Below are 27,899 nucleotides of genomic sequence, written 5' to 3' on the forward strand. Positions count from 1 at the left end.
TTTCCCATCTTTATGCTCGGCTAGTTATCCAACTGTTTTAAGAGAGTGGTATCAATCTTCTCATCTAATTCAAGACACACATAAATAAGCATATACCCCGAAATGTCAAAGTATTACATTGTATCTTTGCATGATCACAAGTTGTCAGCCTATCTTTGCACATATTTACAAAGATTGTATATGAAAGAAAAAGCTGCTTTAAACAATATTTCTGCAGCAAAAAAAAAGCTGTGGGTTCAGCAAACTGTATGAAGGCCCAGCTGCATATCGTATGAGCACATGGGTCTGAAATGTACGGCAAAACCTGAACATGGAGAGTAAACCGGCACCTAAAGGACAAAGGAGTGAATGAGTTCGGGGTCTCTTGTGTCCTCTCCCTTGCCGAGGGATGCGCAGTCAGATGTGAGATCATTGCCTCCGACTGCAAAAGGGCGGAAAATGCGTCATCACGGGCCAGACATCAAAGAGCGCCCGTCCATCGGGGTTAACGTCCAAAAGAGGTTAGCAGGGGTTATAAACACACACGTATAAACACAGGCCCCACCATCAGTTATTACTGGCGCTCTGTTGTCGTAATAAACTAACATTAGGTAAGAATACGGTACACGGAGGCACCGCATGCGTAACAACATTCACACAGGGAGACACCCCGGAGGTGTCAGAGAAACGAGCAGGTTAACATGAACTTTTATTAGCCGATGTAATGGTCTCATGAAGCTTGACAGAGAGGACAAATTAGTTAAACTTCAAAAGGTGATGGTTTGCTTTAGCTTTCAATTAAAAGAAAGAGTCAAAAGAGGGACACACAACGTAATTACAAATTAAAACACAGACTTCTCTAACAGCTGAGCTTTCTAATTATAGATCTTTTATAAAGCGTTTTTCAAGACGCCCCGACTCGTTACACGACAGGAGGAAAAAGATCCGAAATAGCTAAAAGGCACAAAGTAGCACGAGACATTCAATCAAACAATACCATCTGTTCACAAACGAGCTTTATGACATTAATTAGCAGTAGAGTACTTGAGCTTTCAATTATATCACATGATCTTCACCAGCAGATGGAGTTTGCCTAAATGTCGATGTGCAAAGTTTGATGAATTCTCACTAAAGTTGGCTTAAAATTGAGTTTCAAAGTGTCCTTGTACTGATCTTGGAAGCAGGACTTAAGAAAAAACTAAAACTTGCATCAAGGTCCATTTATCATGTGTTCTGGAGCTTTCGATCGCATCTCATGATCACTATGAACAGATGAGGTCCGATGAAGACGATTAAAAAGCTCCAGACGAGCTAATAAGCGTACCTCAAGATAAGTGTTCTAGAGATCAGCAGATATAAAGGCAGCCAAGTGAACTACAACATACAGATGAGATTACCGTCAAATGATATTTCCGTTGTGTTCGGTCTGCGTCTTCCACAGAAGAGCAGCAGAATAACACAAATGCAAAACAACAACAAAATGTATAAACATAAACACTGAATTGATTCCATTTATATGATACAGAGGAATCAACCACCGTCCATTTGCATCCGCTGCATACTGACACAAGATTGATGACTTCCTGTCAGATACGTCTGCCTCCTCATTCATTTCACCCGTAACATTTGGGCATTATCATTCCAGTCCACAGCTGTCGGCAGCATTAGCTGACTCATTTTCATTATGACAGTGATGGATAGGAACAGGCTCAGTCTATTTCACAGCATCATCCTTAGTCATGCTGACCTCGGCACTCGTTTCCGACAGCTCAACTGTCATCAGAAGGAACCAGAGATGTTCTCAGTTATACACTGGTGCCCTGCTGCTGTGTTAATTAATACCGTCCACGCCGTCGTTTAGTTCGTCATTAATGACCTCCACGTCAGTAGCAGGGCCGTCACAGCTCTTTCCATCCTCCTTCTCTTCATCACTGCTGTCTATCTCTCCCTCCTCTCGATCTCCCTTTCCTGCTTCTCTCTTGGCCCTTTTCACGTGTGGACGTTGACTTTCAGGGCTGGTCTCTGGGGCTCCTGCCCAGATCTTGGCTCCCCCGGGGTTGCGAGCTCCTTGTAGGGACGGTGAAACTTGGACGACACCCTCCTTGTCTTGGTCCACCCCCTCCTTCTTTGATGCAAAACGTTTGCAGGCTGAGGCAGGTTCAGCTGAAACAATATGCCCCGTTTGTGTATTAAAATAAAAGCGTAATAAAACACTTCTGCATGTCCAAACATATACACAAGTGATCAGAGCGGTCAGTCGCATAAAGATGGTTAGAGCACAGCTGGGGGGGGGGTCATGCTTAAAGCGAGAAAAGACAGTTGGGAATGATGACGCATGCTGGTTTGCAGGAGGAGGCAGCGTGCCCGGCAATTAGTCATGCAACAAAGTAGAGCGGACACGTGTGAAAGAACGGATGCAGAATAAATGACTGAAAGACAATATGAATTATCAGCAATTACTCCCCAGCATGATCTCTAGTCGGCAGATTAATAAAACGCATGAACCCGTCTGCAAGAAATTCACTTTAAGATGTAGACACTTTTGCCAACACATTCAGCTTTTAGTCTTTGTGCTGCAACACGAGGCAATTAAACAGCTATCCCTGCCTCCAATTAAGCATTTATCGTCGACACGGACCATTACTTATAGAATTTAAAGGCCCATCATTTTTATCTTCTATTCACATGTGCATGTTCAGAGTTAAGGGTCGAGTGCAGTCTCAACTGAATATAAATTAAATAAATGCTGCTGATGTAAACAAACGTAGACGTAGGTGTTGTCTAGTGGAAACCTTTTCATTCTGCATCCCATTTTCACTAAAGTGCTTACTCCATTACTCCATTGCAGTCGTTATGTCTCCACCGTTACACATGGCTGACACGGTGACATGTTATTCAAACTCTTCTTCTTCAGAAGCAACGCCTTCTTTACCAACATAACAACAGCTACTAGCTGAATTGTCCTTAGACTGGCACTAGTTTGCTGAGGTGACTGCTTTCACGACAGGCCGGTTTGACCCGTACTCTGGCACGTCTCCAAAGAGCAGAGTACTGTCTTTGCTTACTCGCTAGCATCAGTAGGTTTGGCTACACCTAGCAAGCTAATCGTGAGAGAAGCAGGCGTCACCTTAATGCTAATGCTTTGGATGGCACGTCCTAAAGTGAGAAACGATAAGTTAATCGGCTTAACTTTTTGTTTACATGTTGTTCATAACTTATTATACAAACCCTGTTCCCCCCTGCTACAAAATAGTGGCTACATTTGGAATCGGAATTTAAAAAGCTGATCTAAAAATTGGGTAAAAGTGTCATCAGAGAGATGTAAGAGCCAGCATTTAGTGTACGAGTGCTGTTTTAACTTGATTACTGAGCTGCTGGACCCTCAGCATCCCTTCATCTACACTGGATGAGCCGCTGCCACAGTGTCCAACTGCTGTTTATCACTTCCTGCCCAGCTTCCCCGGCCACGGCATTCGCAATTATCAGGATGTTTCTATGGCTAACATTATACCAAAACAGTGTGGCACCAGAGGCCTTATCAGTGAAAACAGGCACACGCTGAGACTAAAATGACCTCATTCGTCATTCAGCCCGTCTGGGTCTGGCCGTGTGATGATACTGGCTTCGTGTGGTCTTTTGTGATCACATGAATACACAGTTTGACCACACTGTGCACATTTGAATGTGGGCAAAATGATGACTTTTCTTGGCCTCTAAACATCCGGACCTGGAGGAGGCAAACGGGTGAGAAAAGCCACGGGCTGATCTCCTGTTTTCTCCTCTTCCGTCATTCCACAACTCATGAGATCACCGTTCAAAAGTAAGCCGCGTTTGATCCTCTTTCTGGCCACGGTCGCCAGTGAGGTGAAGTTGGAGTGTGTGACGCTGTGCAGAACACCCTTATTTCCGTTGGGGTAGCATGTTGCCATGGTGAACAATAAGGGAGCAGGGAGTCTCAGAGCCTCAGCTGGAGAAAGCAGGACGTGATACAATGCTGTTGGAATTGGGGAAGTGGATAGGGGTCGGTGTTTTGGGGCTGCGTAGGGCTTTGACTCATGTATATGTGTCCACCCTTTTGTTGAGTTACAGAAAACATAGGTGAAAAAAAGAAGCATTAGGCTGAATATAGTGATGCTAGTGAAGTTACTTGTTGCTAATAAAGCATGAGTAGGTTAGTGTCGGTGCAGGTGTTAAGGTATTTATTATATAAGATGGTGTTATTTACCCGGTCCTTTTAGTGGAAACTCCTTCCAATGGTCTCTGAGTACAACATGCAGCACAGGATATTCAATGAGTGTTTTGTAGCTCAGGTTGTCCCTCAGGGTCCTGCGAATGTCCAACTCATGGTACCTATTTCAAATACAATTGAAGCACAAAAAGAGTCGATCACAAAGCAGCTCAGTTACATCATGCTGGGTAAATGATGTGATGTTAGGGTCGTTGTAGGTAATTTCCGGTTTTCTAAGTAGCGAGAAAGACGAGAGCAAAAAATAACCCCCGTTGTTGAAACTCTTTAACTAGTAACTGCTGCGTTTTTGTTTCCAGCCGCCTGTGGCATGTTGACGGCTGAGAATCCTTTAAGGATTGATAGAGATTTGAGTCATGGCTTGGCACATTGAAGATCCTGCTTGATGTTGGTCTCATGAGATGGAAACTGACTATACCAAGAATCAACAACATCTCTCACATTACCCCCTCCTTCAGCTCTGTGTGTGAGATGACATCAGTCTAGTCTTGTCTCTAAGAAGTCCTGTCACGCATTAGGGATGCTCAGAAATCACCAGACTAAATTGTAAACTGGATTCTTGGGAGATGAGGCTTTGAGAACTGAACTGATTCAAGGACCATTCAGCTCAGGTTGTCATCACCAAAATACAAGGCATCATGTATGTTTCCTAAAAGCTAAAAGCAAAAGCTCAAAGCCTAAGCAGACTGAGAGAGCCGCCCAGGTAGGCACCCACTCCCAAAGCCAATCAAAGCACTCCGCTATCGTGTGAACTTTACAGGTCTTTACTGGCGGGGGCCAGCTTCAGAGAAGCCCTTCCCTCCACCGGAGAGTTTCTCATAGGTGGGCTAAAGATCATTTCGCACAATCCCACAAATAAACAGCAAAAATGTGTTGGCACTTCCTGCAGGACAGGATAAAGGAAAGGAGGGATAGCCTGCGGGTCTCAAAAACACGCCGGACATTTCTTGCCACAGTGCACATGGTTGCAGGGTACTTCCGGCCCGATCTCCACATCAGAAGAGAAGAAATAGCCTGTTTAAAGACGGATTCTAGCGTAGAAAGGAAAACAAACCCAACAATAGGGTCAAAAGTTAGGAAGCTGCTGCTGTGTGTGCGAAATAATGAAAGAAAGCAGGAGATCTACAAGGACCGCAACCATTAGCAGTGTGCATATCAGACATAACCGTTTCCATTTCACATGTTTTTATGTCCCAACGTGTAATAAATGAAATCTTCACGGATGTTTCTTTGATTTTTGTGGATAAGCAAACTAAACAAAAACACAAGTGTTTCAAGACAAAGGAACAATGCAGATATCTTGATAAGCATTCTGAAAAATCTGAGTCAGTGCAAAAATAAAGTGAGCATGTCCATGGCTGCTTCATAGTTGGTACCTGCATTGGTTTGTGAAATTGATGTTGAATTGATGTAAAAGCCATCCACCACTATCCATGAACTTTTTTTGAATATAGGCTTATGCTTATGCATTTTAGGATTGAAAACGAGATGTTTGATGTGTCCGTCTGAAAGCGTGAGCCGTTATCTCTGTATTACACAGATTAGCCCGTCTCCGCATGCTTTTTTCACCTTCGCCTTAGAGCGTGGGCATTCAGAACACATGCAGAAATATTACCACCATCCCGACTGTGACACTGAACAGTTACGCAATACATAATCTGCTTGCTATTTTAGTAACAATACCCAAAAACCAATCCAGCATTGCAGGAGACGGTAAGGAAGCATCTGCTGCACAAAAACAAACTTGAAACATGGCTTCAGGGCGAGCAGGCTGGACGGGTTCAGGGGGGCTAAGGAGAGGGTGTGCCACAAATATGTGAGAGAAAGCAGTGGTTGGACGGGACAGAAACATCATTGGTTAACGCACACACACGCACACACACACACACACACACACACACACATCTCTACTTCTGGCATGTCAACAGAGCGGCTGAGAGGAAAAGAAGCGGTAAGGGATGGGAGGAAAGGGCATCCTCTGGATGTAAGGAGTGGGCTGAAAAAAAATATATATTAAAAAAATAACACAAACAAACATCCAGAAGGGTGTGAATGGTTCTCTTGATGCTTTCCAGTCAGAGAATGTTGACCGGTTACACAGCTATGTTTATTTTAGCACAAGAGCTCCTTTATTGGAGTGGCTTGATATTCCAGTAGACGTTCAACAACATAAACAAGCAGACGTGCCCTTTGTGTTCGCCATGACTACCGCTGTCCATGACCTCAGAACAACGCGTCTCAAAATGAGGGGCTTTCTTTTAAGACTGCGTTATTCAAAACAAACGCGAAGGCCCCTTTGCGGTGGCAATACTTAATATAATAAGAATAATTCCTGTTGGACAAGTGTCCTAATGTTGCCCTGATTCCATTCATCCGTCCCCAATATGTTGACAATAAACACTAAGAATTGAGTTAGACTTAAAAGTCATTCATTATATCAACCCGTACTCTAAGGTATGACAGGCAAAGGATAGAGAGGGAAAGTTATGCCACTGAATTACTCATTATCGCTGACTTGACAGGACACCGTCAAAACGGGCTTTCTCCAAAGTCTAATTTATGACTTTGACTGTATCAGACTAATAGATGTTAGAAGTAATTCATGAAATATGTTCGCAGGGAAGTGCTGGCAACAACTGTTATGACTCAATTATTACGGCTTTATCGGGAGATGTCTGCGCTTACACAACTTACACATGATAGTCACATACACAAGAAGATCTTTCGCCCGGAGGAATTTCCGATGAGGTGCAGTGACACTCACGTAGTCATGCTTGTGGATGTTGTCGTTGGAATGTCGACATAATAAACTTGTTTTCCCCCACACGTCGTTACAATTCCCCTTTAGTAGAGCGGTCGCTGTGTTACGCGTTATGATGATTCATGCAAACAGGTGCAACAACAACTTTAGTCCATGTTGCAAATACAACACACACACACACACACACCCTCAGGTTAGCTGTGCTCTCATTGGCTGAAGCTACCAGACAGATCCAGATATTTAGCATGTTAGACATCTACAATATGCCAGCGATGCCGACCGCGTCTACCAACAGTTAATTTGCCTCTGATCTGGGGAAATACATTCAGCTGTCATCTGTCAAGTTAACTGCTCTGTTTAAAAAAAAAAAAAGTGCATGCAGGCTGAAATTGTACTGTGGTGTTCCGTCGGTAAATGCAGCGACTTTAACTCAGTAAGAGTAGACGAGCTACATGTTGAAGGAAGCCGGTTGACTAATGTATGCGGTCTAAAATGCCATCGGCTTAAGCTAATGGTGGTCGAGAGACAATAACACAAACTACTCAAACTTTCATTCCATTCATGCGACGGTTAAAAGGTGGCAGCTTCACAGCTCATGCTACATCTTTGCTCGCGTGCCACATCTCTACACTCATCCATCAGTAATTCCTGTCCATTAGCTGACACAAAACATAATCTACTGCTTAGAAAGTGTGTGACGTCCAGAAACCAAAGGAGCATGTGTGTGTGCGTGCGTGTTGTAGGAATGAAGGATGGGGAGGTTTCATGACGGGGGCAATGACGATGAGCGCCAACGATCATCATTCACTCCATGACTAAGTGGGAATGGAGGACAGCCAAAGAATCCGAAAGTGGGTGAAGCAAATGGGTGCCATCAGCCCCCCGGGACGGGAAGAAAGAGCACAATAGGACAGAAACTGTGGAAACAGAGAGAGAGCGAGAGCAAGAGTGAAGGGAAGCAAAGACGGAAGATGTAGATACAAGTTGCAAAAAGTATTTTCCTGATCAATGGCATTTCTCAATGTCGGCATCAAAGTCAAAAGGGTGGAAAAAGCCCTCTCAAGGCATTCCTGCCAAAAGGCTCTGCAGGAATTTACAAGTCAGTGATGTCATGTTCCTAAAGTAATTATTCCGATGAGATACCCGCCGAGTAAAACAGTCATGAATGGCAAGTCCAATAGAACGCTCACATGGACCGGATGATGACACAAGTTTCATTTTATTCTCAAAATGCATCCACACATCTGAAATGAATATGAACCCTGTATCTTATATTTAAATTGTACACGTGTCTGTTTTACTGCTGTGGTAGCTCATTGCAGCTGAGATTGAACAGCGTCAGCGTGTGTACTGTACGTCAGAAAACCTCACCTGACAGAGTTAGCCTTTCTCCCCTCTGCTTTCATGAAGACCTTCAGGTGATCAAACGGAGTGCGCACATACATCTTCAACCTGAAACAGAAGTTCACATCAACGCGGGAGGTTAGAGTCTGGACTGCAGCCTAAAAGAAGAGAATTAAAAACACGGGAGCAGGGTCTGTGTTTCTTCATCAAAGAGCTCACTGTGCAGCACAGGCGAGACCCACATGTACACTTGTCTTGGTATGCTGACGGATATATGAATGGCTTCTGACTGAGGCTTTCTTGCGTGAGGAACAATCCTTGATGCGACCGACGGCACCCGAGCCCGCTGTTGACAGCCGGCCAATGAGTCATGCAGAGTTAAACCCCACTCACTGGAATCTAGAGTAAGCACAGGTTTGTGTCTAAATGTTTGGCACTGGACCAAAGTAAGACATCTATTTTTAAAAGTTTCTCCGGAGAGCAATATGCTCTGGCTGGAGGTTTTTACAGTCGACCGTTTACTGCTGAATGTTATCAGTAGGTCAGAGGAGTCAGATTGCTGATCTGTTCGAGGTTCATTTTAGAAATACTGAATGCTCTCCAATCAAAGAGCCGGGCCTTGTTCAAAGACGGCCGTTCATGTTGCGAGAAACATGAGCCTTGGAATTTAAAAAGAAAGTGAAGCAAGAGCATAATTACAAAGATAATTGCAGTGCAGTGAGATTCACCAAATGAATCCTGTGTGACTGAAATTGGATTAAGTTGGTTGATGTTAAAGATCAGGACATAAAATGACCTTTTTTTTATAAATTCACAAACTTAAATTTCCCCTTGTTAAGATAAATGGAAGCTATTAAAAGCAGCCTATTCATCTGCTCTATGGGAAACATTCACATTCAAGTTGAGCCCAATGAGACAAAGTGTGTTTTTTGAGGTGTAAACTAAATGATAGGACTGTGATGAAACACATCAATGCTGGTGTTAATATTGCATTTCCTCAAAATGATGCTGTGGATAGAGTTCGGCTCAGACCTGGGGGTAAAGTTAGATTTGAATGGAAAACATATTTGAAAGTCGCTTCTTGTGGAGGGCTCTTGTACATGTACACTGAATTGACTTGATACAGGTCAGCACACCCAACGCTGCAGTCACGGCTACAAACACCCGATACGTTTAGATAACAAAATGGTGATGATGGGGCGTAAATCTGGAATACAACAGGTCATTATATTTTTGTGTGACAATACAAAAAGCTCATATATGCTGTGTATTCATCCCAATACAATGCATTAGCAGACGCATGGAACTGCGTCACACTGGTTTCGGGGGTTGTGTGTTTTCATACTACGCTGCAATAGCCTAGATATATCCAATTATTGTGAGCGATTCAATTAGCTTCGCTTCCCCCCAGTCTCATTCCTAAGTTGTTATGAACATTAGAAACCAGTAACTAAACACAGCTCCGCAGTCGCTGCCAAGAGCAAAACGGATCGTTTGAACTTTTTTAGGAGAAAACAATGGGCGGAGCAGCAGTCATTACTATTGAACGCAGAAGTCCTCCAAACGATATTTCACAGGGGTGTTGACTTATGGGTCGATTATCACATTGTGAAGTTTCCTACTTCTATCCATGAGCCCAGTTACTGAAGTTCTGTGACTGAACGGATCACACTATGCTGAAGTTTCTGGCTTTGCGTCAGGATTCAGCAGGAACTGTAGTTAATTAACTCAATATAAGTAACGCTACATGCTGAACACGTTATATTATGGACGTGGACTTTATATGAGCTTTCACTTCAGCTGCACACGTCCACTCCTGTAGCAAAGCCCCAGCACTCTAACCGAGCACGAGTCATCCATGTGAATGAGCTGCTTGGCCAGACTCTGCTGTATGCATGTATTATATCAGAACATGATGGAGCATGATTTCTTTCAAAGAACTATAATCGACTGCAAGGCCTTCCCTTCTTTCACCGCTGTGCCCAAAAATAATATAAACCGTCCCGAAGTCACAAAAACTCTGAATGTTATTCTTCTACTTTGTTATTGTCATCTACAGTGGTTGGTGGCATAAAACACACATTTCAAATGATTAGGAATAATGATTGTATTTGATTTAAATATTTTCTTTTATTAAAAAGAAAAAGATTGGCATTAGTAGTGTTGATGTGTTATAAGCTGCTTAGAGCTCCTGTTAGGAAGTTAAACAGAGCATAGATCCCTCTCTAATACCTATTTTATATTGCAGTGAAAAGATCTATATATAAGATATATATATTCACCCATGGATTCACGTCCATAATATATATATATATATATATATATATATATATATACACACACACACACACACACACATATACATACATGCATACATACACCTCCCTTTGGGATATATTTATACTTATATTGTATATAGCTGTTAAATGTCCTTTGTTTTTCTTATATTTCTCTTGTTTATTGTATATATTCCATGTGTGTGTATGTACGATGAGAGTAATGTGTAACCGGAGTCAAATTCCATGTATGCGCACGCAGACATGGCCAATAAAGCTGATTCAGATTATTTATATTCATATCTAGCTAGCCACTACCACACCACAGCAAGAGGGACCCGGGCTTTGTGCACTATAAAACTACTCACCGATCAGCTGAGAACCGGCCTTCGATGGGCTTAATATCTTAATGTCAATAATGCTTTTAAAAGCCTATAAAGTATGTAGGTGAATAAACATCTCCACTTATAGTTAAGAAGTGACCCGTAGTTGCGTAGAGAGGTTTACAGATTTTACATTCTTGGTACTAAAGCCCCGAGTTTGGGCATCTGTATCGGGTAAGAAGATGGATCCGTGTGCCGTGCAAATAATCAGAAGACAAATATTACATGATTTGAAGAGGCTCACTTTTGGCGTGTCACAGGGTCCGACTCTGTAGGGTGGATGTAAGGGGTCAAGATCTGCTCCAGGGTCTGCCTGTCGGACACCCTAAAACAAGAAAAACAAAAGTAAATGAGAGAGAAACGATTCAATTGATAACATTGTTAACATCCAAATGAAGTTATAATGGAGAATATCTGTGTGTAGTTTTTACAATCCTGGACAACCACATGCAGACGGTGCACCCACACTGAAATGTTCCCTCCAGCAACAACAGCTCCCTCCGAGCGTTGAAACACAGCTGATACTTTGCTCTTTGATGGGGATAATATTCAAGAAACTGAATATTGTTGTGTAACTCACCTCCTCTGACTGAACTCTGTGCCGCTCTGAGGAAAGATGACCTTCAGGTGCCACAGGAACACTTTCTCTCTAAATGAGGCACAGAAAAAAACAACTAATTTGTACTTTTCAGCGTTTGAAACACAGTGTTGCTTGTTGCCTGTTTTTCACAGATGACGTCACCAGCGCTCTCACAGTATTCCCTTCACAGTCAAACACAAACGCTCTTGTTTTAATTTAACAGCATTAAACGGATTCAGTCCAAGACAATATGCCTGGCTGCTTCCACAATCGTGTCCATCTGTGTGACTGTGTGTGTGTGTGTGTGTGTGTAAACGAATAAACCAGAGTCACCATGGAGACCATGACATATACACTCAATACTAGGACACCAGCTGGTGGATATCACATAATGATCACTTCTTCTGGGGTAATGCTCTGGGCAGTAACTATTAAACGTGGTTGGGTTTTTTTGTTTTGGGGTTGCTGGGCGTGCTCTACAACCAAACATTTATCCACTAAACAGCCGCAGTGTTCATGTCATCATGGTTCAGAAATAGACAAATGTTAGATATCAAACAGTTTGGGAAATATGAAAAACAAGATGCATTTCCTCCTTTACTAGTTTTATAGTAATGGGTAAATTACTGACACATTAAAATAAATCATGAACAAATCATCATTAACTCAGACATTACAGAGGATGATTCCTGTCCGTCTGTCTGTTGGGGACTCCATGTAGTGCTTTTCCAATCTGGTGCAACTTGGACACGCGACAAGTTCAATATTGATGAAATTTGAATAAACAAGCACAGAAAGCTCCGTGGCTCTGCAGACTGAGTCCAGCATGTCGTACGCAGCGGGCGGACAGCATCTATTAACTGCAGTTCACTTTAGCTACTGGCCAGCACAGGAACAGCACCACTCTGCCATCGTGACCAGTAATGTTTCTCTGTCAGGGGAATGCAGTACTACAATGTTTCCCCTGAAATAAAAGAAATCTATAGCTGTACTGAAGACGACTTGAAACTAGTGAGTGAGACCATGAACTCTTGTTCACTGAGGTAATAAATCCAGTGAAATGTAGGGTCATTTTCTCATAGACAATCGGACTTCTTTTTGCAATCGGAGGAACGCCCCCCTATTGGCCGTTTGAAAGAAACGCACTTCTGCATTGGCTTCACTTTTCAGACCCCGGAGGTTGCCTCCAGCCCTGGACCCGAGGAAGCGCAGTGTTGAGTGTGAAGATGTTTGAATGAGCGAGCAGCAATGCCACAGACCAGACATTCGACCCGTTCTGAACGGGCATGTTTTAAACTAGTGCAGATAAAACCAAGAAAAACACATACTGTGCCAGTAGCCGATATCCAGGAAAGGGATATCGTCTACTTGCACAGGCATCAGTAGGTCCTGCTCTCCAGTAAACCCGCGTACCCCACAGAGCTGAACTTAACTACAAGGACTCGCGTTGACCAAGACCACAGAATTTGCCATTTATAGGACGGAGCTGATTCATCAACCCGTTCTCCATCGGGGTGAGAGCACGAGGCCTTGATGGATCTGAAGGATGAAGATGAAACATGCAACGCATAATTGTAGGCACATAGAGGAGAACTTGTTATTAGGGCTCACCAAAAGAGATCCGGAGCACAACTCGGAGGTTTCTTTTGATATTTGTAATATTAAGATGTTTCTCTTTTTTTTTTTACTTCTCGAAAAACAAAGTTACCGGTACCCGTAGATACGGTACAAGAAGTTGTGGTTTCCTTTTGAAACAAGCGGGTCCACCTTAAAAGGTTCGCCCACCTTAACTGCGTCTGAGCCTAAGTTGTTGCTAGCTTCGGGGCTAATCCACTTAACTTTAATCAGCAGGTAGCAAGCAGGACACAGAAGCTTGGCTTAAATCTTGAGGACACTCACTAAAGTTAAGCCGGGTTTGCAACACGCTGGCGGAAGCCCTGAGCGAGTCTGCCGGGAAGACACACAGCTGACAACCTCGCAGCTAAACTAATCATTTAAGTGGCTGCATGAGTATATGACAATGCAAGCACAAACATCTTCTACATCCTGTCTCAAAGCGATGCAGAGAAATGAATTCATGCATTTGTTACCTCTAGACTAGATTATTGCAATTCCTTATTTTCAGGCTGCTCTAATAAGTCTCTTAAATCTCTCCAGCTGATCCAGAATGCTGCAGCTCGTGTACTAACAAGAACTAAGAGGAGAGATCATATTACTCCTGTATGAGCTTCTCTGCACTGGCTCCCTGTAAAATCTAGAATAGAATTTAAAATCCTTTTACTTACCTACAAAGCCCGAATTGGTCAGGCTCCATCATATCTTAAAGAGCTTATAGTACCATACTGCCCTACTAGAGAGCTGCGATCCAGTGATTCAGGGTTACTTGTGGTTCCTAGAGTCTTAAAAAGTAGGATGGGAGCCAGAGCCTTCATTTATCAAGCTCCTCTTCTGTGGAACCAGCTTCCCGTTTCAGTCCGGGGGGGCAGACACACTCACCACATTTAAGAGTAGGCTTAAGACTTTCCTCTTTGATCGTGCTTATAGTTAGGGCTGGCTCTGGCTTGCCTTGGACCGGCCCATGGACAAACTGGTATCGGCAAAAACTACAGGGGGACTTCCTACACTGAGCACCTCTCTCCTCCTCTTCTTCACCTCCGTCTGTATGCATTGATGTCCCATTAATGCTCATTACTAACTTTACTTCTTCCCCGGAGTATTTGTGCTTTCTCGCCTCACAGGATGACCGCAGTTTTATCTGGACACTGGTTCTTCAACCAGCCATGGCCCTGCTGACACCGACTACGATCTTCATTGTTAACATTATTAATCCTATTACTGATACCATTAATGCACAGTACTCATTTTGTCTCTTCCCCGGAGTCCTTGTGCTTCCTCTCCTCACAGGTTTCCATGGAGCATGGTTTCATCTGGACCCTGGTCCTTCCTCCTACCATGGCCCTGCTGACTCCAACTGCTGATATAACTTTTATTATTACTCACATTACTATTTCATACTACAGATACCATTAATGCACATTATTGACCTGCTTCTTCACCAGAGTCTCTGTGCTTTCTCGCCTCACAGGTTCCTGTGTATCCGGGTTTACCTGGACCAGGTGTTGCCTCCTGTCGTGGTTGTGTCATACATTGAATGTGCTGTAATTACATTGAATGTGTTGTAGTTCACTATCCTGTTCTACACATGACATCATTGCACTTCTGTCCATCCTGCGAGAGGGATCCCTCCTCTATTGCTCTCCCACAGGTTTCTTCCTCTTTCCTCCCGTTAAAGGGGTTTTTGGGGAGTTTTTCCTGTTCTGATGTGAGGATCTCGGGACAAGAGGATGTCAAATGTGTACAGATTGTAAAGCCCTCTGAGGCAAATTTGTAATTTGTGATTTTGGGCTATACAAAAATAAATTGAATTGAATTCTATCATCATCTATTTTCCATCTAAATTATGGATTTAACCCTTTCGTGCATTGAGTTATCACAGGGAGGGAACATTGTGTTGATGCGTACATGCATGCGCGAGCAATCAGTGATGACAAGCAGAGATTCTACGATATAAAATGAGTCAAAACGTCTTCTCCTATGTGCCCGTCACTGAGCTCCAGACAGCCCCGGCCCAGTTTGCCCCCCGTCCGTAATCACAGCTGCTGAGCTTAACACCATGAATCTTTTGACAGCAGGCATTGCTCTGGCGGTTGTTTTGTGGATCAAGATGGCAGCACTACACAACACGGGGCATGTCGTTTCCTTTAAAACAGGATAAGGTAGGAGGAGTTCAAAAGTATATGCAGTACTGGTAGAACACCCAATAAAAGGTGGTTATGAGTTTCCACTTGGCTGTAAGGAGAGGGTGAACGGGTGAAGGCTGTAGGTAGTGAAGGCAGCAGCAGGCATGTTGGGAGTGAAAACAAGCTGCCGGGAGGCGATTCCCTCAAACTGTAGACGTACCGAACACCTCTCACCCCCTTAGTCAGAGGGATTTATGTGTTTTGGCTGAGTTCCTTCTTTAGTGTGTGTGTGTGTGTGTGTGTGTGTGTGTGTGTGTGTGTGTGTGTGTGTGTGCATGTGTATATCTGTGCAGGTGTGCATGCGTTTGGAAGTGCAAGCAAGTGAGGGTGGAGCACCAGGTGTGATGCCATTTTTCTGTTATTACAGGAAATGGCAACTATGTCTTTCAATGGAAAAGGGGCTTGCCCGAAGATGCGTGCAATCACTTCAGGCTAGGCCAGCGTGCATATCGGGGATAACTGCCATCATTCATTGTCGGGGAGAGAGAGCGGCATAAAAAAAAAAAAGTCAAAACAGAAGCATCACTGGAAGAGGACGACTGCTTTGAATACCAGGACCTGCTGACAAATATCCGAGCGCATGGCCGAGTCCTTCAATTCAGTGCATGCCTGTTTGAAAAGATTATGTGCTTAAACCACACAAAGATTATGTTGAAAGGTTTATTACCTCCGCAACAATCCCGAGCAGTAAGCTATCTGCTACATGGCCTGCATTGAAACGGTATTTTCTCCTTCAAGAGGGATTAATCATCAAACAGCTTGTTGGACCACAAGAACTAAGCTTAACCGGAAAAATAGGATCGGTATATCACCAGACTAGAGGTGGGGAAATATAAATGTTACATACTTAATTATGTGTGTTTTGTTCTTGCCTACATGTGCGGAAGAATATGCTCCAGAGTGGAACATTTTTCTAAAGGTAGGCAAGGTGTATATATATATATATATATATATATATATATATATATATATATATATATATATATATATATAGACTTAAGTCTGAGCAACTGCCAGCACTGAGGGAGGCTGAGAAATAAAGCAGACTCAGAGGAGGATGGATTAATTCATTAAGAAAAACACACACTCTGTTGATCAAGTAAGCGATTGGAGTTGCTTGTGCCATCAACACTAGAGAGCAGAAAGTCTGACTGGTGGTCTGGCAGTCAGAGCAGATCCATCTGGCTGGATTAAGAATCGGACGGATCCAACAAAAACGGCGCAGCATAAGGAACCATGTGTCTTGTGGATGTGCCCGTCAGAGGTGGATGCCAGGATTTGGGTGGCAAGTGGGTGCCGGTGGACTGAGATGACAGGACGTTGGGGCCTCGCTACCGAGATGCAACAAAATAAATCCCGTATCCAAAGCCGTGCACAACCTCTGAGGGTGGAGTGCAGAGAGGCTGATGAACGAAAAGGGAGAGGAGACAAAGATTACAGGCAGCTGTATCGACAGTCTTTGGGTCCTGGCTTGAGCCCGAGTTGCTGGACAAATGTCATCATGTAAAGTCATGAGTGCGCTTTCCCTGAAAAGCACAGAAGCCACTTCTCCTGCAGTCTAAAGGAAAAGAAGATGTTAAAGTGTGGAGAGTCTAAGTATGCATGTGTACCTAAAACTATCAAGACGAGTCTACAGTCACGCTAGCAGCTCCATGAGGCTGTGGTGATCATGACTTGGGAGGAAGATCGTTGAAAGGATGCCAAATGAAGAGACAATTTTGCAAGTCTTAAGAGTCTTACCACAACGAGGGGGGAAAAAAAAACATAGCCGTGGGTCTGATGGATAGCTGTTAGCTTTAGGTATCCTTACATGAACTGACGTGTTGGACCGATGTAAAGTTAAAGGATAACTCAGGTCATTAGGATTTACTCTCTGGGTACCATGAATATTTTTTCCAAAATGTAATTGGAATCCATCCAACGTAGCCACCGCTAAAGCCACGTATTAGTGTGGCTTAGGAAATTAGGTTTCATGGCCAAGTCTAGGGCTGGGCGATAAATCGATTTAATCGATTAATTCGAATGTGTGCTTTAAGGCGATGTGTTTTATTGAAAATCGAGAAAATCGCCCCCACCCCTTTTTCCCGTAGTAGAGTGCGCGCGCATTGTTTACAAACTAAAACAATGGCGGCCAGCAGCTTCACTGCTGGCCGCCGCCGCCGCCACCTCACAACAACAACCCAGCATTTTGGAGACATTCACCAACTGTACTCCGCATGAGAAGAAGAGTGCCCGGTGGAAAGCCATCACGGATGCAGTCGCGATGTATATCGCAAAAGATATGGTGCCCATATACACAGTGGAAAAGCCGGGGTTTATTCACCGTCTCAAAGCTTTGGACCCCAGGTACGTGCTACCAAGCCGTAAACATTTTTCTGACGTTGCCTTGCCTCGGCTGTACAATAGTACACGCCAAAGGATTTCTGCGGAGCTGGAGGGGATGTCATTCTACTCCGCAACAACTGACCTGTGGTCCAGCAGGTTGACCCAGACACCGATCCACTTGACTGGTGGAAGCGTCACCAACTTAACTTTCCAAGGCTAAGTACTTTAGCAAAGAAATACCTCTCTGTGCCAGCTACAAGTGCCCCCTCTGAGAGGCTTTTCAGTGTGTGGGGGGGGGGGGCATTGTTACATGCCACCGTGCATGCCTGAAGCCAGAGGTAGTAGACAGGCTTGTCTTCCTGGCAAAAAATATTTAGAAAAAACATGCACTACTGTTTAATACTGTTGGTTATGTTGTGAATGCACTTGATTTTGTTTACATGCACTTATTTACTGTGCAAAATATGTTATGTTGATGTTAGATCAGATGTTGCACTTTTGAAAATGTGAATGTTAAAGGGTCATATACATTTTATTTCATGCTGTGTTTGTATCAGTGTATTCAGTTAGAAAAGCTTACTGTAAAAAGTTACATTTGCACAGTTGTTTACAATGGAAGGCTACTATTTAATGCCATTTAATGTTATGTTTAATTTAATTTTATATTTAAATGATTCAGGCAAACAAAAGAGTGACCAAATACTTTTTGTATACTACAGGCACCTTTCTACAATGTTCAGGTTTTGTTTGCACTTTATTTTTATCAACCTACTTGGGAAAATCATCACAAAATAAAAGAAAAAATTGTTTTCAACAGCTTCTGTCATCTGCAAAAAATTTTGGGGGAAAAAAATCGATTTAAATCGTGAATCGGATTTTTTGTAAAAAAATCGGAGATTTTTTTTTTAGGCCATATCGCCCAGCCCTAGCCAAGTCATTAACACCTTCTGCAGTAATTAATGTACTTAATCATAATCAATGTAATTAATTTCAAACACATGACAAGCTAAGCATTCAAATTAAGTCAACCAAACATTGACACCTGGCAAGTGTGTTCTCTCTACTTCATGCATCACACTCACATCTATGGTGCACAAATGCATTAATTGGCCTAACTGACGTACTAAAACGTGCCCATTGTCCCAGACGTGACAGGTGCATTTCCACGTAACCTTCTCTCCCCTCGGTGATAGCAATTTCACTATGCTCAGCTTTCTATTAGTTTTGTAGCACCTGCAGAACAAAAGATTCCGTCCGTGCTGTCGGGCATTACAGGTTTAGGTCGCCCGCGCAGCAGCAGCAGCAGCATGACAGCTCCCCAAAAGTGAAGCCAAAACATCTCAGCAGCCCACTGGTGGTCGGCTGTTAGTTTAGGAAGTGCTTGATTTGCGGCGCGAGTTAATGCCAGGACTGAGGACATAATCAGTTTCCTTTCATGCAATCAAGTGTGCGTGTACGGCAAGCAAGACATTGTTTTTATATGGATTGAGAAGGATCTCTTGATTATTATGTCGCTCTACGAGAAGCCGCTACACTGGGATGTGCGTTGTTCGACAGCCGAACAGAAAACAGTTCACTGTTCTTCAACATCTTTCAATATCAGGGGACAAAATGAGGTCACCTCAAACCCAGAGAGCTGCGTTAAGTGAGGCTGATCTACGGTAGGATGACATACATGGCACAAATTCACAGCTTCTCGGATTACTAATTATCTCACGTTATTATAGAAATATGTGGTTATTATCCACAGTAACTGCCTCTGCAATGTGTTGTCCAGTCCACTCAAGCTGTCCATGGGGAAAATGCCCCGCCATGCCAGGCCGACGCTGTAGAAAACACAATTCCACCCGAACACAGCTACTACCGATGTTCTGCCAAATGCCCGCTATTATATACTTACCCTCCGAGGGCTGGACTGAGAGGCAGCCTGGGATTGTTTTTGTGTCTATTTTTTTTAATTAGCCAATGGCAAAAGGTAGAAAGTAGTTGCATGGCCATTATTTAGCATAAAAAACATTTAATCAGAGAGATACATGCTCACAAACTCCAGCACATACATCTAGTCAGCTGTCTGCCAGTAATGATCGTTCTCTGGCAGCTCGAGTGCGTAGCATGAATATGTCGCTAACCAGCTGCAGTCGCACTGCTCACACATCTGCTTTTTATATTCGGTACTTGGTACATTCTGAAGCATTCAATACATCTCTCTCGATCCCTCGCAATTTATTGTACACCTTTCATCCCCCATCCCTCGTGTCCATTTGCTGGTCTCTGAATGGGACACGGTTGCAGTTACTTGAAACATCTTCACAGTGAGACACGGTGACACTAACCAGACTAAACAAAGAAATAAGGCTGCGCAGCTGGCCAGAGACTCCTCTACTGAAAGTGCAGCAGCAAAAGTAGAAATATTCTTCTTGAGTCTTTTGCTGGAGCGGTTGTGGGAATTTATCAACCTTTATATAATAACGGAAACGTAAGAGACATTCTGGTCTCATCTCACAAGTGTTGAGTTGGGAATGAGGACGATGGAGCTGGAGGGTGGGCTGCTACAACCTGACATAATGTTGTCTCATGCAGAGACGTGCACATTTAAATCATCTGCAAAACACCAGAGGCAGACATGACAGAGGGGTAGACTTTAAGGATGGGAAAGAGGGTGGTGAAGGGGAAAGTAACAACATCAAACCAGCTGGAAAGACCCACAAAGGATTCTTTTTTTTTGGTGGCAATCCTGACTGGTACCCAATGTCGTCCCTGGGCATTTCAATAACCATTTTCCCCTCATCCCCTCTTCTTTTCTTCCACAGAGGGATTAGAGTGGCAGGGTTCGGCCTCAAAATAAATGGTAAAATGATTGGTAGAAGGTTGTCCAAGAAGAAAGAAACGTTGCCAGACACGACAAGAACACCAGTAGAACCGAGCAAATTGGGAAAAGTGCCCGGGCGAAATAATGACTTATTGCTTCAGGGTCTAAAAGGAAGTACCGTAATACGCCTCACTTACTTAAGTCTTACTTACTTAAGTCTGCAAAGTCGACCACACTGAAATCATTTCTCCGAAAAACATTAAACTACCAATGGGGGAACGGTTAAATAACAACACCAGCCTTGTTGGAGGTGTCATAATTTGTGCTAATAGTAATTTAAATGATAACACAATCATCAAAATACCACTGTCCATTTGTTTATTGGTCACAAGGAGTCTTTTTCTGTTACATTTTACTCACGTCGCAGTAAAGTCTAACAGCAGCTTACTGGAAGATCTTTCACATTGTGTGACTGGAATTACTGGCTTTAGTCAACAACACCGGGGCTGTCCAGCTACAATGCAGGGCAACACCATTTGTGAAAATATCACACATTGTAATCGACGTACAAATTACGGATGAGGTCAACAGCTCAGGAGCAGCTTGGCACTGACCCTCTCCCTGCCAACCCTCTGACAGCTAGGGATTATACTGTGCTCGTGTACTTGTACTCGTAAAAATACTCCGATACAACCGCACCCGATACCACTTTACAGCAACGTTAACCTCTCGTCTGTCGATAATGAGTCGCCCAGCTACAACGACAGCCCGATGCACAAACATGTTAAATCCATCATGTATGCTCTGTGACTACTGGCCCTGTACTATCTCAGCATGATGATAGACGTAATGATGCTCAAGTACATTTTAAAACCCTAATAAAACAGCATGCCCTCAAAAAGGTCTTTTGATGAATGACTACAGTGTGTAATACATTAGGACAAAATGTGAAACAAGCAGCCTAATTATGGTTTTTATTCACCTAATCCTGCAATAGTTTCGGGATTATTCCTCTAACTGGTCATGAAACAGAGAAGATGCACTGCCGCTGCCTATTGATAGGTAGACGTCTACTGACGTCACCATCATGCACCAGACTGCCATACGGAAACCTGAAGAGATCCAGCATCAGATAGAACTGCTGTTAGGGCTTAACAAGAGTGCCATCCTGTGGTTCAGTAAAACATCACTAATCAGAAGCTCACTTGCTCCAAGACGAAGCAATATTCAAGTTCACCAGAAAGCTGCGCCGTGTTATCTTTGACTGTGACGCAGCGCATCATTAACAGCCTCTGGTAAGGCGGCACTGCTCTGATGGAAATCTAAACACCCGTGTTGTTGCATTACTACTACTTGTGTTTGCTACAGTACTCTTATGTTCTGTCTTTGCTATGATGCTGTAGTACGTGTTACGGATATTTAAGAGAATAATTATTATCTCTTTCATCATAATCACGATATCAAGACAGTCATAAGAGTATAGAATAATGAGGGTAAAAAGAACATCTTTTTTACAGTTAGTAAGGACATTCATGTTACTTTTAATTGAGCCTGAGTCACTAGATTACCTGAAATATTGACTAAGTTCAATGAATTTGTTCCAAAATATGTGTTGCTCTTGTGCTCTCTGCAACGCTACTTATCTAAAACTACCGCAAAGGACAAGACAGATAACAGCATTCTGTTTCAAGTAACAACATGTTGTTTGTATTGGAAGTTATTTCCTTCTTACTTGGAGAAGAAGATAGTCGAGTTTTCTTTGCTCTTAGTGAAGGTGATGGGGAGGAACCTCAACGTGATAAACATCTTCCTGCCGTTGGCTGCCAGCCTCTTTGCCTATAAAACAGAAAAGTAAAGATAGTACATTATTACGGTTTAGTAAGACACATTAAAAGAGAAGTTTAAAAAAAGTTTGGCTATACACGAGGCTACTAACAAATTGCTGCGCTTGCAGTGTTCCAGAGGAAACCCAAAGCTCATCGTGTGCCAAGCAGTTATCTGTCGCTGAGAATAAGCTCATTAATCTGATTGATTTGTGATCGCTGATGCAGCCACTGCCTCAAGAAATTCCAGGAAAGAACATGCATTACTCTGAGCTATCAAATATTATGTTGTCATGTAGAAACAGTGCAGGTGGAAGCTGGCTGGAAAGGACACGGACTGTTACATAAATGAATGTCTGTGGTTTGGCACAACAGCTGTGAGCATTGCATAACCACTGACGCAAATTAGACCAAGTAAAGCAGTAAAAGCAGGGGGAAAACATGCAGACGAGGCTGTAGTGAAGCTAGGGTTTTTACTATTATTGTTTTCATCTTTTTTCAAGAGTAATGTGCGTTGGGTATCTAATGTCTCTCTTTGTGTGTTCTCATGTGGAACTCAAGTCTCAATGTTGTATATTGTTTCAATTCATTAGCATTTCAGCCAATTCCATATAATTGTATCGCAATTACTATACATCCGAAATACATTAGTTGGTGGTTAAATTCAAGCATTAATTTGTAGTGGAGATAATAAGGATATCACACAAATAAAATAAACTTCAAAAAAGAGCTAAAATCATATACACTAACGCTTTAAAGATCGAGGTCGCCTGCCATAAACTCTTGATTCATTACAGTCAGATATCTGAGAGGACTACTCTACATGTTTGCTGCAGAAAGTCCTCTTTCCAAATAAGCCTAACCCTTACTGTGTACTAGGGGTTTGCAAAAAAAGTCATGTTTTGTACATTGAGAACAAAATACTCGACAATACTTTGTTTAGACTGACAATTGAAAGGGCAGAAGGAGACAAACATCCTCTTAAATCTTAAAGGACATACAAAATGGTGATTCATAGTAGTTTAGTTTTTTTATCCTGTTGATCAGTTGGATCAAGTGTGTGCAATATAAAAAATACAGGGACAGAACAAACTCCAGAGGGAACCCTTTAAAAAGGTGCAGAACTCAACATTAGTCATACACATGAAATACATTCTTAACTCGAGGACGTACTTTTAAAGTGGAACGAGGATTTTGGATGAGTTTGTCTCTGGTGGCAGCGCCAGCAAATCGTCCCGTATCCTCCAGAAGCCTGTAGTCTACATAGCAGGGAAAGAACACGTAGTAAACAAACATTAAAGTGAAAGAGTAGCATGTATTTTTATAGATAAAATGTGTTTCAGTTATTTGACATGCTTAAAGAAACACTTTCAGCAAAGAAGATGCTCACCATTGAGAAGTGCTATCTCATCAAATTCTGAGAGGGGCACAAAGGCCGTTTTATTTCTGACTCCACTGCATCCCGAGTCGTCCTTGTGTTTCTTCACACACAGCAAGCTGGAACATATGCACAAACAGAATGTGTTATGTAACGCTTCAAGTGTCTCAAAGGAATTCAGAATGGCTGCAGATCAGCTTGTTCACACAGCTGCATAGAGGACAGCAAAAACAAATGTGATCGAAGGACTGCTGGTCTGCTGAACCAAGGCCAACACATATGAAACACGAATAACAAGCACTGCAGGTGGACAAACAACTAGATTTAGAGCTAAAGAGGTCATCATCACTCCAGAAAGCAGAGCACAAAGACCCACAGAAAACAAGCTGATGTTTCCTCGATTCATACTTGTGTGGACAACATCCATCAACTACTAGCCCCCACATAAACGCAGCTCTCTAGAATCTAGTAAACATATAACGCTAGAGTACAGTAAGAAAAAGTAACGAAGATAAACAGCTAGCTTGGTTATCAGTAAACGTCTTCCCCCACAGCTCATGTGCACAGAGACGTCTTATTTTAAAACATCACTGAAGCTAATACGGTTGTAATTGGCTTTCTGAAATACCTTTACTAAAACAATGAGGCATGGAAAGAGCCTTTTTGCTGAGAGACAAGTATTTGGCCAGACCGTGTCCCTAGAAACGATGTAGGAGGAATGCTGAATGATGCTCAAAACAACAGGCATCCACGAGAGAAAGGGTGAAGGACATGCCCTAGCGCCCTTTGATGAATCTTAATGAAACGCTCAGGTATGACCTTCAATATGCCATTTAGTACATGAAGGTTTAGCTGTGAAGGTTTCAGCATCCACAGAATTTAAAGAAAAAGGGCCGTAGAGCATTGCCATGTTGCTGCATGCAAAAAGTAGAAGAGATTGTCTGGATTATTTCATAATTATTTAGTGATGATTGTGTCTCATAAGCAAAAGCAGAACTAGACTCAGATGGAATTTAGCTTTTAAGATGGATAAAATAAAATGATCTAGTCATAGAAATAGAGCCGACAAACCAGGGGAAGTCTTGCTTGCTTGCTTTACTTCCACTATGCATCGCCTACAGTCCAATACACACAAATATATTATTTGAAAGACTACATATGTGGCTTTTAATGAAGCCATTGGGTGCCCAAAGTCTATTTTTCTTCCCAGTAATACAAGTTGTACAGGAACAGTATTAGTGTATTACTTTAAATCTACTACACTATGCTTTTTGCCAACAGAAAGAATCAAAAGCAACAATGTGCAGGCTCATGGCACTGTTAGTATGTAACGTTAGAGCTTCAAGTACACTATAGAAAGGAAACGGGATTTTTGTCTTAGGAATTTTAACATTTTTGTCATTTTCTGTATCCTCTGCAGTTCAATTGCTTCATCATTGAAAACAGTGATTCTCAAAGTGGGGTCCGTGAAATAATTTGCTAAAAAAACTTGAAATTGTGTTGTATCATTAAAAAGTGCTTAACTACAGATGGGGACCATTTGCATCAATAAAACAGACCTATGACGTCCATTACTCCCACCCACATTAGAACATTAAAACAAACTGACGTGATTGTGACATATAGAAATAACGATTATTATTCAATTATTTTTAAGTTGACTAACTTACTCAAAGTCAGCTTTAGACTGATAAGTGTAAATGTCTGGATTTGTCAGGACTATGCCAGTCTTGCTACTGAAAAGTATAAATGCTGTCAAGATGAGTCCACACGCAATTTGAACTAAATTACCCTCTGTTTAAAAGTGTATAAGTAAGTGTACAAGTTAACTTTATTTCTATACTGTGACGTTTCAGTTTTGTTTAGGGAACCTTGTGGCTGGTTGATTGTCAGTAAAATAACTACATTACTTGTTCAATAGTCTCACCTGCAGGAATGAGCAAGACAGGCTGGACATGTGTACTTCGCCTCTTCTGATCCACACACGCCACAACTGCAGGACAGAGAGCGAGTTAGCATGGTGCACACACGAGGTCAGCATTACATGTGCGAAACAAACCGTGACAGGATGGATACAAGGCACAACGGAAGAGCAAGAGATAACCCACTGGACTGAAATACAACTTCTCTGAAAAACACCAAAACTTCAGACATTTAACGTTAGCTGTTATTATGTCAATCGGGTATCAATGCTTAGGCGACATAGTTCATAGAAACAAGACATGTAACGTTAAGGATAAACACAAGGACTTGTCTGATGTTCGTTAACGTTAGCTAGCTAACTTACTGCATGCTAACTTTGTAGCTAACGCTAGCTAAGCCAACTAGCACATAACGCTACTTGTTGTTGCTTTTTATTTTCCGTTAGTAACATCTAACGTTACTCCTGTTTATGTGTCTATAACTTCTACAAAGATAGAAACAGAACTCGAGCTAATTAACGCTAACGTGCTAACGCTAGCTCACTAACGTTTGCAGCTTGCTCCTGACTTCCTGTCTGTTAAAACACTTACTTGGAAAGAGAAATCTTTCTTTTGGTCCCTTTCAGCTCTTCTTCCGGACAGTTGTTTTCCATTTGACCCTCCGCAGTTGACATTATTTCTGTCGTTGGTACAATTACAGAACACATGACAGGAGAGGAGTACACACACGTTGGCCACAACGGAGACCGGTGGCGACATCAAAACAAACCCTCTTCCGCCGGTGGACGCCACGGCTGCACGTGGAGACGAGTTCCGGTTGGAAACCTGCTCATTAGCGCCTCTCTGTGTCAGGGGAGGAGAACTACAACGTCCTCCATACACCCCCAGTCCTTACACAAAAGACGAGCTGGAGTGCTACAAAGGGCTCAACGCTTATAATCAGTTTGTCAGTGGATGGGTCCGAGACGTCAAAGCAACGGTCATCGACAATTCTCATCTCGTCATTGGAAGAATAAATATATACAGATCTGGTCAGATATTTAGCAATATTCAATGTTTACTCAGCGCAAACAGACACGTGTGTTTGTTTACATTGTACGTGCATGTCATTGTGTGCGTGTGTGTAGGAATTCACTTTCAACTAACTCCTAACTTCATCCCCCCCCCCCCCCACATATATATATATATATATATATATATATATACACATATATATATATATATATATGATCCGACGTTAAACTCATATCAAGCAATGCTGAGGCTGCATCTATGTGTTTCGCCTGTTGTACACGCTCGACACGTCTCTGGCACCGACTGCTGTCACGGGCCGATGAAGCTTCGGTAACCTTCTCATGTCCAAGTTTAATTTATATTTCCTTTATTAAATACTGTTCACAAACGAATTTTCAAATAAAATCACTGACCACTTATAAAGTGATCCGCACATACTCCAGTGTACGCCAAATTCCATTCCTTTATATCTCGAGAGATGCGTGACAGCCATTTCTCGCGACGTCGCTTGGATAGCTCCTTCGTGTCATTTCCTTGATGTGTAATGACCGCTGGCAAACGAAAGAATGATTTCTTGTCTATCAGCTCTGCTGCCACAACCAAAGACAGCACAAAAGTTCACCATGATCGATAGCTTATGCGACTCAGCCGTGCATGCCAGTGGCTTTGTGTGTACTCCAACATGGCCGACAGCTAAACTGTGACGTCACACGAGACCACTCCATTGTATTTTCGCCGCACTTCCTTGTTTACGCGCCGCCATGTAGGATCTGTATGTACTCCAACATGGCCGACCGACCTCGTAACTAAGGAGATCGTGACGTCGGTGAGAATGCTGGATGAAACTGGAACACAGCAGAGAATGTTGAGGTGGAACAGAATAGAATGCTGGATGAAACTGGAACACAGCAGAGAATGTTGAGGTGTCATCTTGTGGACAGCTGGACAGCTGGACAGCTCTGAGGTAAGCCACAGGCAAAACCACTCGTCAAAATTTCTAGTAAAGTATTTTATATGACTGGTCAGACTCCCTGTTGAGGTGAAGGTCTGTCATCTGACAAATTGGCAGATGAACTTGCAAGCTTTTCAACCTCACTTCAGGCTTCCGGTGTCCGATGTCGGCTGCTGTGGTAATATACTCTCACCAAACTCCTGTTGTGTGAACCAGCAGCATATCTGACCTGTAACTTTGGATTCAGAATAGACTTTGACTGCTACCACTTTTCAAAATTTGGCTCACGATGTTTGGTGCCACTATT

The 27,899-nt window shown here is 42.7% G+C and overlaps 1 protein-coding gene across 1 annotated transcript; it reads right to left on the bottom strand.

Moving 5' to 3' along the window:
- Positions 1-506: 506 nt before the first annotated feature.
- On the bottom strand, positions 507-26,356 carry znhit6 (zinc finger HIT-type containing 6). Its single transcript, XM_079266731.1, has 10 exons — positions 26,218-26,356; positions 25,632-25,697; positions 23,717-23,823; positions 23,500-23,585; positions 22,236-22,339; positions 11,570-11,638; positions 11,234-11,314; positions 8,358-8,438; positions 4,205-4,329; positions 507-2,142 (listed from the first exon to the last, which is right to left on the bottom strand). Exons 1-10 carry the CDS (start codon positions 26,331-26,333, stop codon positions 1,811-1,813), a joined length of 1,167 nt encoding a protein of 388 aa, XP_079122857.1. The 5' UTR covers positions 26,334-26,356; the 3' UTR covers positions 507-1,810.
- Positions 26,357-27,899: the final 1,543 nt, after the last annotated feature.

The sequence above is a fragment of the Melanostigma gelatinosum genome (genome assembly GCF_949748355.1).
Source record: "Melanostigma gelatinosum genome assembly, chromosome: 4".
NCBI lineage: Eukaryota > Metazoa > Chordata > Actinopteri > Perciformes > Zoarcidae > Melanostigma > Melanostigma gelatinosum.

Excerpts from the sequence above, each read along its gene's own strand:
- znhit6 (XM_079266731.1), bottom strand. The coding sequence starts at position 26,333 with ATGTGTTCTGTAATTGTACCAACGACAGAAATAATGTCAACTGCGGAG. Across the intron at positions 22,340-23,499 it reads ATCCTCGTTCCACTTTAAAA|GCAAAGAGGCTGGCAGCCAA; the intron begins GTACGTCCTCGA and ends TCTGTTTTATAG. Across the intron at positions 11,315-11,569 it reads ACAGAGTTCAGTCAGAGGAG|GGTGTCCGACAGGCAGACCC; the intron begins GTGAGTTACACA and ends TTCTTGTTTTAG.